General features: G+C 35.7%; 1 protein-coding gene across 6 annotated transcripts; it reads left to right on the top strand.

Annotated features, from left to right (window-relative positions):
• Positions 1 to 5952: 5952 nt before the first annotated feature.
• On the top strand, positions 5953 to 11366 carry LOC125850508 (ultraviolet-B receptor UVR8-like). 6 transcript variants are annotated; one of them, XM_049530364.1, is made up of 11 exons: positions 5955 to 6244; positions 7770 to 7846; positions 7941 to 8022; positions 8204 to 8332; positions 8484 to 8717; positions 8889 to 9128; positions 9420 to 9463; positions 9866 to 10054; positions 10426 to 10516; positions 10962 to 11005; positions 11087 to 11366. In XM_049530364.1, exons 1-11 carry the CDS (start codon positions 6007 to 6009, stop codon positions 11207 to 11209), a joined length of 1491 nt encoding a protein of 496 aa, XP_049386321.1. In that variant the 5' UTR covers positions 5955 to 6006; the 3' UTR covers positions 11210 to 11366. The 6 variants fall into 6 exon arrangements, with proteins under 6 accessions (XP_049386323.1, XP_049386321.1, XP_049386324.1 ...); XM_049530365.1 differs by having other exon boundaries at positions 5957 to 6244; positions 7773 to 7846; XM_049530362.1 differs by having other exon boundaries at positions 5957 to 6244; positions 7938 to 8022.
• The last annotated feature ends 2452 nt before the right edge of the window (positions 11367 to 13818 follow it).

Below are 13818 nucleotides of genomic sequence, written 5' to 3'. Positions count from 1 at the left end.
GAAACCAGATCCCATCGGCATCCAAATCGCTAGCCGGAGCTAGTCCATCTCATATATCTCTAGCCGGAGCTAGTCTCAACTGTGTCTCATATCCATTCATCCTCATATCAGTGTCTCAGAACTCATGCAACAGATAGTTCACACATGGGATGAATAATAAATATGCAAATGTCATCAATCACAATCATATCACGATCACATCATAGTATTACACATCATCTATCTCAATCACAACCATATCACGACCATATCATAACACATTTAGCTCGTTTTATCCCCCATCTTTCATTTACAACAATTTCAATCAACAAATAAAACCCATCCTCAATCCCCATTACTCCCCAACACAATTAGGAAAGTAGTCATGCGTAGTCTAAGAGTTTTACAAAGTTTGGAAGCCACTTGCCTTAAAACGAACTCCAAAAGTTACTTGACTTGAGCCTTTCCTATCCGAGTATAATCTGGATCACGATAATCTATTCAAATAATTATTCACAATCACAATTCGAGTCCAATGACACCAAAATCAAGAAATTTAGGGAAAAAGGGCAAAACGGTTCAAAAGTCTCACACCAGAAAACGATACCCAAATCTGGAAATTTTTGATGTAAAATGATCCTTAAAGTATTTGGAAGCTAATGGTGAAAACCAATTTGAAAACGGAGTTGAAATCAATTCACAAACATAATTTGAAGGAAAATCCACGTTCTTGAAGAAGCCTAAAATATTCGGATCTGAAACCCCGACTCGAAAATGAAATATCTCTTGAAAAACATCTTACCCATGCTTAGATAAGTTCAAATATGAAATTTCATCAAAAACGGAGTTAAGATTGACCTTGAAATTCTTAATTTATCAAACTTTAACTTTACCGGGAAAGTCCAAATTGTACGCGGTTAATATGATGAAAATAATCGATGAATCAATAATTTTATGTTAAAATTAATTTACCCATAACATAAGGATCGTAAATATACTTTTTTCTTCAAAAAGGGAGTCCAAATCAATAAAATCCCAATTTTTCCCAAGAGATTTACGGATAGGGAAAAAAACCAAATAAATAAATTATGAGAAAATGTCGAATTGAAGATTGAATACTAACCCTCATATTAATTCAAGAAGAAACCCGTAAGAATCACTCCATTCCGATCTCTAGAACTCTCGATATGCTCAAAATACCAAATGAACACAGTCTGAGATTTTTATAACAGTACATGGTTGTTATGCACCAGAAAAATAGCAGTTAATCTTTCACTAAAAAGGCCGTAATTTCCTCATACGATAGTGAAATGACCCGATTCTTTTTTGTAAATGTCTTAAATAATGATACGGACCTGCTCGTTCAATCGGAGCTCAATTTCATGCTCGTTTGCCCAGTCAAATATCATTTCTACTCGGTAAACAATTATTTCTTATTTGCGATAAAAGTCCAATCTCGGGTTAGCGAAAATGCACCAAAATTTGCAGATAAGTCCTATAATTCATGCTCAAAATTTCAGAAACTTCGGAAAAAATTTTCGACCTTTAAAACTAATAATGAACCCTTTAGTTGCCACAATTTGCTGAAATAGTGTCAAAGCATCTAAGAAGCTTAAAAGCTCACCCAAAACTCATTTGGCACTCCCCGAACACAAACCAAATATGCTACTAGCTTGAAAATGATATTTCGGACTCAATGAAATCGTCGGAATTTGAATTCGAGGTTTCCTTGACCCGGTATCCGATAAGGCGTCAAGAAACTAACTTTAGGCTCAAAAACTCGAAACGCACTCGGGGCCTCTAAAAATTCAACCAAGACTCATTCTAGACTTAGAATCACCCCCTGAATCCAACGGTACCCTCGAAATTCCATTTCGAGCAACGGAACCTTGTTTGTTGACCAAAGTCAACTCTTGATCAAAATTTCACAATTTTAGCAACTTAGGACCTCAAATCTTTGTTTTAACTCCAAATTCAACTCCGTAAATTCTCATAGGCCCATTTCGACATTCTAAAACTGCTAAAATCGACGGAAATCCGATTCGAGTCTCGAAACTCCAAATGACTCAAAATAGCACTTTTAACCAAACTTTAACTCTTAAAAACTCAACTTTTCAAAAACTCAACTTTTCATCAATTTTCCTCCAAACCAACTTCGAAAATACAACAATTAGGACTCGGGGCAACTATCGGGAGGGGTAAAACGGTCATTTTATGAAAATTTCCAAAAATGACCTTTAGGGTCATTACAATATCTCACACATCAGATTAATGTATCAGAGCTATATAAGTGCTGATACATGCGTGAGATACAATATTATAATCGATGATACATTAATCTGATGCGCGAGATACAATAATATAAGCATTGATACATTAATCTGATGCGTGAGATACAATAATATAAGCACTGATACACTAATCTGATGCACGAAAATGAGGGATTTCTGTAATTATAAACTTTTAAGGGATAAATTGTAATTTTGCTTTAAAAGTATGTGATTTCTGTAGTTTATGCATAATTATAAATAGTAATGTGTCCACTAGAGCTGTCAAAATGGGTTGGCCCAACCCAACCCAACCCAACCCACGGGCTAGAGAGTTAAATGGGTTGGGACGGGCTAACTCTTTTAATTAAAGGGCAGATAAAATAGCAACCCAACCCAGCCCTAAGCGGGCCACGGGTTGGGACGAATTGACCCTTCAACCAAAAAACGGACAACATTTTCCTCTTAGAAAAGAGACAAACGTTGATGTCCGATGGACACGACATCAACACATACATAAATTCATTCATGAACTACACATACTTCAGTGAATATTTACAAAATAAATACATAATATTCAAGATACAACATTCATAAAATTTATCCGAGCAAAAAAATATTACATGATCATTATTTTCATAAACAAAACAATAAAGGAGAAGTGAAAAATTAGGCATAAAAACAAAAGTAAAAGAGGTCAAAGATTCATAGTTATAATGAAGTAATGAACTTGGGCTAATGACCCTAAAATGTAAAAGATATGTAAAAAATATAGTCTTGATTTTATATTGATATTTTAAAAATATTTATTGACAAAATCTTAACAAGTAAAACACTACTTAAAATATATATAATAAATATTTTTAAAATTCACAGCCCGTTGGCTGGCCTCTGAGGGCTTATGGTTGGGCTAAAAAGCCTTGTTCCTAAATAGGCTAAAAAAATTGAGCCCAACCCCATTTAATTCAAGGGTTGGGTTGGGCCGGCCTAGCGGGCCAAGCCCATTTTGACAGTTCTAGTGTCCACGTTGGCAGATATATACCTTTAAAATATACTATTAAATAGTTCAAGGGGGTAATAGGTCCTCCAGAAAGTTTAGTATCGTAACAGCAATATCGGTCAAAGTTGGAGCATTTTTCAGACCCATATTCCATAATATTTCCTTCTTTGAATTTATTACATTTGAATCGAGGATCTATCAGAAATAACCTCTCTATCTCCATCAGATAAGTAATATTTGTGAATAATCTGACTCTATCTTTTACCATACCACTTGTAATATATTGAATATATTATTATTAGTGCATATATAATTAAAGATGACGATTGAAATAAAGATTAATATTGAGTAAAAAACCATAAATCCTTACAGAAACTCCCTGATTAATACTTCATCCATCCCATTTTATATGTTACATTTTTACTTTGCACTTGCATTAAGAAATCATGTAACTTTACCCTTCTACCCTTATTTAATTTTTTTGGAACTCAAGTTTTCAATCAATGAATATGAATTAATTTATTTTGATTAATTAATTTAACCAATGAACATGAATAATTTACTTAGCTTTTCTAAGTTGGTTAAATGTATATTTTCAAGGCTAACAACTCACAAAGATAAAAAGGGAAGAATATTATAATTTATACATTGATTTTATGAACTGACAAGTATTATGGATCAACTATTTATAAAAAGATATGACATATAAAATGAGACGGAGTATTTTAATTAAAGAGACAATTAAATGGTAGAACCCACCACATAGCACACAATTAGAGGAATTTCCAATGGAAAGGCCCACCTCCACCAACTAGAAATTTCCAGAGTCTTCTAGTGACTTCCTGGCATAAAAAAAAAGAGATTCCATCACTACTTTTTGTTGATTGTGATTAGATTATTGCATTATTTGTCTTATTAGTTGCTTTGTTTCTCTATTATTATTTTCCTTTTACATTATTCTCATGTGTTATATTGGATTGGGATACTTTGGAATTAGTCTCCTTACCTCAAAAGAGATATGGGTATGGTTTTTTGCAAACATTTAATTATCCTCTCTAAACCTTTCTAGTAGGATATCGTTAGGTATGTTGCTGTCGAATGTTGATAGTGTATAATGTTTTGATTTATAATTTAGCTCCATACTTTTATTTCTAACTCTCTAAATTCTCAGTTATCCTAAAAAAGTATTAGTTTGTTTTTAAACAAAGATGTAATTTGATTTCTGACTCTATCTTTACTATACCACTTGTAGTATTTTGAATATGTTATTATTAGTGCATATATAATTAAAGATGACGATTGAAATAAAGATTAATATTGAGTAAAAAACCATAATTTTTTACAGAAACTCCCTGATTAATATTCCATCCGTCCCATTTTATATGTCACATTTTTACTTTGCACTGCATTAAAAAATGACGTAACTTTACCCTTCTACCCTTATTTAATTTTTTTGGTACTCAAGTTTTCAATCAATGAATATGAATTAATTTATTTTGATTAATTAATTTAACCAATGAACATGAATCATTTACTTAGCTTTTCTACGTTGGTCAAATGTATATTTTCAAGGTTAATTACTCACAAGGGTAAAAAAGGAAAAATATTGTACTTTATGCATTAATTTTATGAAATAACAAGTATTATAGATCAACTATTTATAAAAAGGATGACATATAAAATAGGACGAATGAAGTATTTTAATTGAAGAGACAATTAAATGGTAGAACCCACCACATGGCACACAATTAGAGGAATTTCCAATGGAAAGGCCCACCTCCACCAACTAGAAATTTCCAGAGTCTTCTAGTGACTTCCTGGCATAAAAAAAAAAGAGATTTACTTTTTGTTGATTGTGATTAGATTATTGCATTATTTGATACTTTTCTTATTAGTTGCTTTGTTCCTCTATTATTGTTTTCCTTTTACATTATTCTAATGTGTTATATTGGATTGGGATACTTTGGAATTAGTCTCCTTACCTCAAAAGATAGGGGTATGGCTTTTTGCGGATATTTTATTCTCTCTAGATTTTACTAGTAGAATTTCGTTAGGTATGTTGTTGTCGAATGTTGATAGTATATAATGTTTTGATTTAGAATTTAGCTCCATACTTTCATTTCTAACTCTCTAAACTCTCTCAGTTATCCTACAAAAAGTACTATATTGCTTTTAAACAAAGACGTAATTTGTTAATTGTTTTTATTTTTGATTTGTCACTTTATTTCTTTGTAATTTTCAATAATTTTTTTATGTGAAACTTTAACATATGATCAAATCAGCAACTGAATAATTCTTGTAATTTCATAATTATTAGTAATAAATTAAATTAATAAACTTCAATATCAAATCGAACGGACCAATGTTAGTTTTAGCGGAAAAAAAGGACGGAAGAAATTTATGATCTTAAAAAAAAAAAAGAACTTTCATTTGGCTATTGACAACCTGTCCGTTGATCTGCAATACACATCTTACATCCAACGGACAAGCTTATGCCACGTCATTAAGTCAAAAGTCTACATCTAGAAACTTCCAGTGAATTCGTGGCTTACAACAGAAGAGCTGCCACAATCAAACACGTGTCTCCTGAGATCCAACTGATCCGACGTGGCACTATTAATTTTCCTGTTAATGATACGCCTCTGATTTTTCATATTATTTTATTTCTCCACTACAATTAATTTAATTTCTTTGGTAGCTTCTAGTTGCTTCTGAAACAAAAGTTCTGGAAACTTCTCTGTAGAAAATTTGTGAATTTCGATGATTTTTTCTGAAGAAATGAGTGAAAATGGTGGAAGAGAAGAGGAAGAGGAGTTGAAAATGGAGGAAGAGAAGAAGAAGTATGAGGTGTTAATGTGGGGATATCTTCCCGGAGTATTGTCTCATAAGTCGCCGTTAACTTCTCCGGTGGAAGTTCAGTTGCCGGAGAACGGAATCGATGTTCAATCATGGAAGGATGTATGTGGAGGAGGTTGTGGTTTCGCTATGGCTATTTCAGGTTATATGCTTAAAATCTTTGTATGGATTTGTGTTCATATATGAATTTTTCTAGATGTTTACAGATGTATGAATTAAAAGAAGTAGATCTCTAGATTTGTTCAATTTTGTGTTGCTAGCTATTCTATTGATATTCAGATATTGAGATCTGCGATGATGAAATTAATGAAGTTTTTGATTGTCGGTACTAATTGACAAGTATGGTAACTCTTCAAGCTTCCAGAGCTTGTTCTGGAGATTATTCTGACTTTTTTTAACAAACTTTAGTTAGTTTGACTCGGATCTTATCAATTCAGACATGAATATTTTCTCATATTAATGTAGTGGACTAGGAGAGAGTTAATGTGGAATAGCCAATTGTGAAGATTAAAATAGCGAACTGTGAAGATAAGATTCCGACCTCTGTACCTTCATTTTATTTGATAGTGTCACATTAGTTTAGGATATGAGGCCTCAAGCAGAGGAAGATGAACAATAGCTACGGAAAAGTTTGAACTAAGCGGAAGTGTAGTAATTGGTCAATTTTTGGGTATTAGGTCAGCTTTTTGGTATATTCAGGCCTAAATCATTGCATACTATCTGAAATTTGTTACAAATCTCCTTAGGGAGTCAAACCACCCGCATAGGAGGCTTATACATCTCTGAGTTAGACTTCCATTCAGGTATGGTCACCAAAAAACCTTCCTCAATTAACACAACAGCTCTTAAAGATAAAGTAAACATGATCATGGGCCAATATCTCGGTGTTGTTGACGGTATGTATGAATACTTTACTTAGCGGCACATTCTCCAGGTCTGACGGGATTCAGTACCCAACTACTAATTCCTCTTGGAACTATTGTATAAAATTCATACTTTCTTTTTGATGTTGCCCGTCCATAAATAGGTTCAAGCTAAGATTTTGCTCATTAGCGTAATGATATATGTCTGCCTCTAAGCGGTGTAGTCGATAGTGCACTTACAGTGTGCTTAAGCACTGAATAGAGGCTCAAAATGTGTTGAGTCACTTAATGTGGGCTTTAATGTTGTCATCAAGGTTCTAAGACATACTTTTGCTTGCTAATGATCTTCTTCTGAAGAGGCGACACTAAACAATTGATATATATTTTAGGGACTATTTTATACCTATTCCCAGATATGAGACCGTTTTTGTCATTGTCTGGCTAGCTTTGCATCCTACCAAGGCTAAACTACTATTGTTTTTGAGACATCAGTTTCTACTATCACAAGAACAAAATTGTAGTTCATATAAGCACAACTTAACAAAGCACTGTATGCATCTTTGTAGAATTCGATGAAAAGACAGAAGCTATAAGAGCAAACTAAATGGTAGGAATTGCATCTGATGCAAAACAACTAATCCTTTGTCATGAATACCTTTCCTATCTTATCAAAACTATTCCATTCTGGATCTTTCAGTCCATTCCAATCTCATCCTATTTTATACCTTCTCAATATTTTTTCATGAAAATGACATGACCCTTGATTTTTGGGTTTTAACTATGTATTATTTGATAATTTGGCAGCAGGGTCTGGAAAACTTATCACGTGGGGCTCTGCAGATGATCAAGGCCAAAGCTACTTGACTTCTGGAAAACATGGGGTATGTGGCAAATCTTTCTTGTATGGACTCATTTATATAGTTTTCCTTTGAATTGATTTTGCTATCTTCTTTCATTACTACATTTATCAAGGAGACTCCAGAACCGTTTCCGCTTCCAACTGAAGATCCAATCGTGAAAGCCGCAGCTGGTTGGGCACATTGTGTATCTGTTACTGGTAATATACTGTCACCCAGTCTTTCTGGGTTGTCAGCTACCTATTCAGCTAATTCAGAATGTTATTTGGCAGAACCTTCTATTTTCTTTTCTTATTTCTACTTGAAATATTATGAAAGACAGCAAAGACATATTATGAAAGACAGCAAAGACATATGGTTATGCGATGTATTTCTGTACAGAAAAGAATGATGTGTACACATGGGGCTGGAAAGAATGTGTGCCTTCTTCCAAGGTTGTTGCAAATTTCACTTCTGGAGGGAGTTTTGAAGGGGATGCTATTCGGAAAGAATCAGTGTCAACTGACCAAGGTAATGGAAGTTTAATTTCCAGATTAAACCATTTAAGAATTTGGGTAATGGAAGTTTAATTTCCAGATTAAACCATTTAAGAATTTGGCTAATCAGCTGCAAGTTTATCCCTGGTGGGGTTATCTAATACTATAAGGACTAATTTCTGCAGAAAGCCCTCAATCTCAAGGCTCCAAGCCAATTGGTGGTTCAGTTGCTCACCAAGAAAATAAAAAACCTGAAGAAACTGCAAAGAGGAGAAGAACAATGACGGCTAAACAAGAACTTGAAAGCCCACCCCCTGCTGATGAATCTCTTTCTGCACCAGCTTGTATTGTAGAACTGGATCCAGGGGTGAAGATAACCTCTGTTGCTGCTGGAGGGCGCCACACTTTAGCATTGTCAGGTAATTTCACTCCTCCATGCATGCTGTAGCCTGTTACTGTCATTTTAGAAGTGGAGTCGGTTGCTTTGTGGTTACGCCATATAGTTTTGTAGGTCATATGAAGTACGAAGATATGGAAGAACTATTATGTAAAGCAAGACACCTGATGCATCATATTTTTGCCGGATTTAGATGTGGGACAGGTATGGGGTTGGGGCTATGGAGGTGAAGGACAGCTTGGTTTAGGCTCCAGGATTAAAATAGTGGCTTCTCCTCATCTTATACCATGTTTGGATGCTTCTTCACATGAACCTGACCGGAGCCTTGGGAGTCCTCAAGGAAACATTACCATTGGGAGTCAGAAACGTAAAGCCTTGGGGAGCTACATAAAGAGTATTTCTTGTGGTGGCCGGCATAGTGCAGTAATCACAGGTTAGCATGGAGTTAAGTTTTAGTACTTCTCTTGATCTCTTAATTGGGGTAACTTTTTTCTTCTTTCTTTTTTTTTTTTTTTTTACTAATTAAAGCTGCACAATGTGTGAAGTAAAGAAGAATAATTTTGGAAATTTGTTAGGTTTTTAAGTTTGAATGACTTTGAGTTACTCCTTTTACAAGGGAAGTTAGACTCATCTTAAATCATTGTCTCTACCTTTTGCATTTGAAAGTTCAGAATGATATTTCATTTGTCGTTCTGCTCAATTTGGTCTGTGTTTCAATTGTCAGATACTGGGGTGCTGCTTACATTTGGCTGGGGATTGTATGGACAGGTAAATGTTTCATATTATCACACCTGAAATGTGATGTGTGTCTTGTCCTGGAACCCTCAAAGAATTTTTCACATTCTATTCTCTACAATTTCAGATTCACAATTAGAAACAGAGTAATGTTCCATTTCAAAGAAAAGAAATATAGAGTAATGTTGAGCCAGCTGCATCTTGCTTATAGTGTTGTAGATATATGTTTTGTTGCTAGAATTGAATGTCTAGCACTTGATAGCATATCTTTTCACACTAGCAGACAACTGTAATGTTGTCATATTTTGTATTTTAAAAAAAAATTGATCAAAAGCACCAGTAAGTTTACACCTGCAGTTTCAACTTTGTGGTGCCTGGTTCGTGGTACACTCCTTTTCTTAATGTCAGTCCCTTAGCCTCATTCTTTGTATTCAGTGTGGACTAGGTAATACAAATGACGTGCTGAGGCCAACTTGTGTGTCTTCTCTATTGAACACTAGAATAGAAGCCGTGGCAGGTGGACTGTGGCATTCTGTGTGCTTATGTGATCATGGGCGTGTGTATACTTTTGGGGGAAATCAGTTTGGCCAATTGGGTCTAGGCACAGGCACTGACCACACAGAGGTGCGTCCAATATTTTTCACTTGTTTCATGTCTTTCCAGTTAACTTTTGTTTGTGGACTTGACAGTTCCAATGTCCAATAATAATATCTAGTTGAAGCTGAATTATCATTTCATGTAAGAGTTTGGTTAGTCGTACCATGAGATGTGCCAAGAAGTGGGATTTGTTGAAATCCCAGTCCAGAAGTTTTCCACCACAGTTGTAGCTTTTAAATGTACCTAGACACTTGAGGGATAAGAAATCATTGTCAATTTCTGACAGCCTATTAGTTAAACCATATAATTCCCTACATATTTGCAGTTCTGCCGCTGCATTTTTGTAAACCTTCTTTGTTTGAGGGACTTAGAAACTCAACAGGAGATTTCTGTTACAGACATCACCTAGACTTGTGGATGCCCCAATACTGGAGAACAAGAATGCCAAGGTAGTGTCTTGTGGAGCTCGCCATAGCGCCATAATGACAGGTAAGTGCCCAGACTCCAGACTGTCAAGAAGATGAAGTGCATTTTCAGTCCTGATCAACTGGACAAACCGAGTTCTTTTTTTATTTTTATTAATTGAAGACAGCTAGGATTCACTTAGTTCAATCTTAGACATAATTATCTCATTTGTGGTGATCTGAGATGGAGATGTTACATGCAATTGCTTATATAACTGTGACTAGTTAGTATTTGTAACTGAGATTTCTTTGAAATTTTACGAGTAGTAAATATGCTTTCGACAACGAGTTTGAATATACTTGTTTCCTACCCATGTGGGTACATAATATGGTCTGTTGTTCCACTATCAAATGTGTGTTAAATCGATCAGATGCTGGTAAGAGTTGGACAATAGGAAGCCAGTAGCTTGTCAATCTGTCTATATATGTATATGTTAGTAATCTAAAGATATCCTTTGCTTTGACTTTAGATGACAGCAAAATTTATAGCTGGGGATGGAACAAGTATGGTCAGGTATGTAAAGAGATTATTACTCTTCCACAAATATTACATTTATTTATGTTTATATCAAACCTTTTTGCCTTTCTGTTCCAGCTTGGCCTAGGTGATACAATTGACCGTAATGATCCTTGTGAAGTACCCACCGATGATTGTACGCCGAAGAATGTAGCGTGTGGGTGGTGGCACACACTATTACTTGCTGAAAGCCGTCCATGATCTCTCTCCGTTATTTGGAGAATGGCTAAGTAACCCACTGACAGCAACTCTCAGGTTTACTTCCAAGATTCTGGAGATGTTAGAGCTGTAGAATTTGTTAAATCAATGTACAGCATGTTGATTGTAACATATTTTTAACTCACGTATTCTTCTCAAGTTTTATAGACTTATTTGGTGTATGATAACCTCTTTTTTCTTTAAGTTTTACAAAATTCATCTTTTATGGACAATCTTGCTGGCATGTTAAAGAAAAATGTGGCAAGCTGAGAAAGAAATACCATGTAAAGCTTCAGCTTGGCCACTACAGATGGCGAAGGCTGGATCGAGGAGAAACATTTCTTTAAGAGCTGCCATATGTTTTAGTACTAACGAAAGGAAGGATTGAGCGTAAGTGCAAGGAAAACTTGTTTAAACACACAATATGGCAATTTCACTTCTCAATTTAGGAAGAATTTCTTCTATTCTCTAATCACTTTGCTTGTCACGCCCCGAGCTACCCCGAGACGTGGACACGGGACCTAGGATCACAAGTGATCCCAAGCTAATCCTGCTGGCATGATCATTAGCATATTAAAGATAATAAACTGATCCGGAAGCTAATTTATAAATAAATCTGAAAAGATTGGGAATACCCATATACTATAACTGAATATATCAAATCTGAGAGTTTAATACAAAAGAAATATCAAATTCAAAATACTAAGTTGAATTTAACTATGTCTGAAATAAGCCTCTAAACTTACTAGAAATGTTGGGACATGCCCCAACTAGGTGTAGCAAAACTGAAACTAAAGACTAAAAGCGATAAAGATAAACATGTCACTAGTCCTTGAAGAATGAGGACTCACCACTGATGTTGTTGAACTGGAGATCGGGAACCGATCTAAGCGTGATCTAGATGTTGAGAACCTGAACCTACATCACGAGAAGATGTAGCGCACGTATGCGTCAGTACTTGAAAGGTACTGAGCATGCAGGATAGAGTAAAGCTGAAATAACATATAACTGAACAAACCAATAAAGCAATGAAATAATCTGGACATGATATAGATACTGAAAATACTAAATACTGAGCTAACTGATGCAATGACCAAATTTATAACATGCTGAGACTGAATACTGACTGTACTGAAATATGGTCAATGCAAAAGAGTCTGACTGAACTGTGGGAGCTACTAATAACCGACATAAAACCACATAAGCTAAATGTGGAGTTTGATGTATACGCCCCATCGAGAGGACCCAATATACCCTGCCAGAGGTATAGAGGCATGCTGGCGTGATCACTAAACTGATGCTACCCTACGTGGCTCGTAGTTCTGGGACTATATGGGTACGCTGAACCCTAGTCCAACTCGGTATTATGCTACTCCCAATAGATTAAGTGATTAACACATAATGACTGAATTTCTGTAAGTTACTGGATAGCTCGAACTAAACATTCAAACTGAGAATGCAATAATTAATCTGATAATGATGCATTAATAACTAAGGCATGTATAACTGAATAACTGAGATATCTGACCTAGCATGTGTAATTCAAGAACTAAAGAAATACATAGCTAGGGTTCTGAAACTCATGCGAGAAACGATGTAATAACATGATAATCTGATTTGGAACATCTAAATAACTAATTCATGATGATCTGTTGAAATTCTAGAAACCCTAGGTCTATTCATGATAAGGGAATCAAGAAACTGACTGAATTCTAGGGACCCAATGGGTGAAAGGAACCCACTAGTGAAATCCCACATACCTGATGACGAATTCCACGGAGAAATGGAACCTTGCTGCGTTCTTGAACTAGGGTTCTTGACCTTTTTCTCCTATCTTGATTCTAATTTTTCTAAGTTTGATTAATGATTTGACTATGGTAAGTTCTAGTTATGTTTCTAGGCTTAAACTGACTAAAACCTCATGATTTAGGGTCTAAACGACGTATCTTAGGGGTTAAACGAAATAGGAAAAGACTAAAAGACCCTGACTTAGCTGTTGTCGGAGTGACTGACGGACGGGACTGATGGGCCGTCATTCAATCGACGGTCAGTCGATTGGATCCGTAGGTTGAGTCTGTCCGACAAGGCTTCACTAAAACGAGCATAACTTTTTACTCGGAGGTCGAAATTTAGCAAACTCGGTGGCGTTGATAAGATAATTCAATTATCTATCATATCATAGGTCATGGGATACACAATTATTTTTGTGCTAAAAGTTATGACCATCTGAAGTTGATCCATCAATAATTTTTAGCTAACTGCCTATTAATCCTCACCTACGGTCAGACCTACGGACCGTGGATCGATTGACGATCCGTGCTGGTCAACCGTCAATCGGGACTGAAGCTGGGCTTTTGGGGCATCGATCCACGGACACGAACTACGGTCCGTGACCTGACCTACGGACCGTAAGTCCGGCCGTGGGTCAACACTTATCCAAATTTTTTGACTGAATTCTGAGGAAGTTTTCTGTCACGAACCACGGACCTGCAGGACGGACCGTGAGTCCATCTACGATCCGTGGATGGTGTCCGTGAGTGCCACCTGTAACACCAGAAATCTGAAATCTCTATTTTCGGATACGGGGTGTTACACTGCTACTCACACATTCT

The sequence above is a fragment of the Solanum stenotomum genome, unplaced genomic scaffold (assembly GCF_019186545.1).
Source record: "Solanum stenotomum isolate F172 unplaced genomic scaffold, ASM1918654v1 scaffold17538, whole genome shotgun sequence".
NCBI classification, from domain to species: Eukaryota; Viridiplantae; Streptophyta; class Magnoliopsida; order Solanales; family Solanaceae; genus Solanum; species Solanum stenotomum.
Note: the sequence above shows the minus strand (reverse complement) of the source record. Positions and strands in the feature narration are given on the sequence as shown.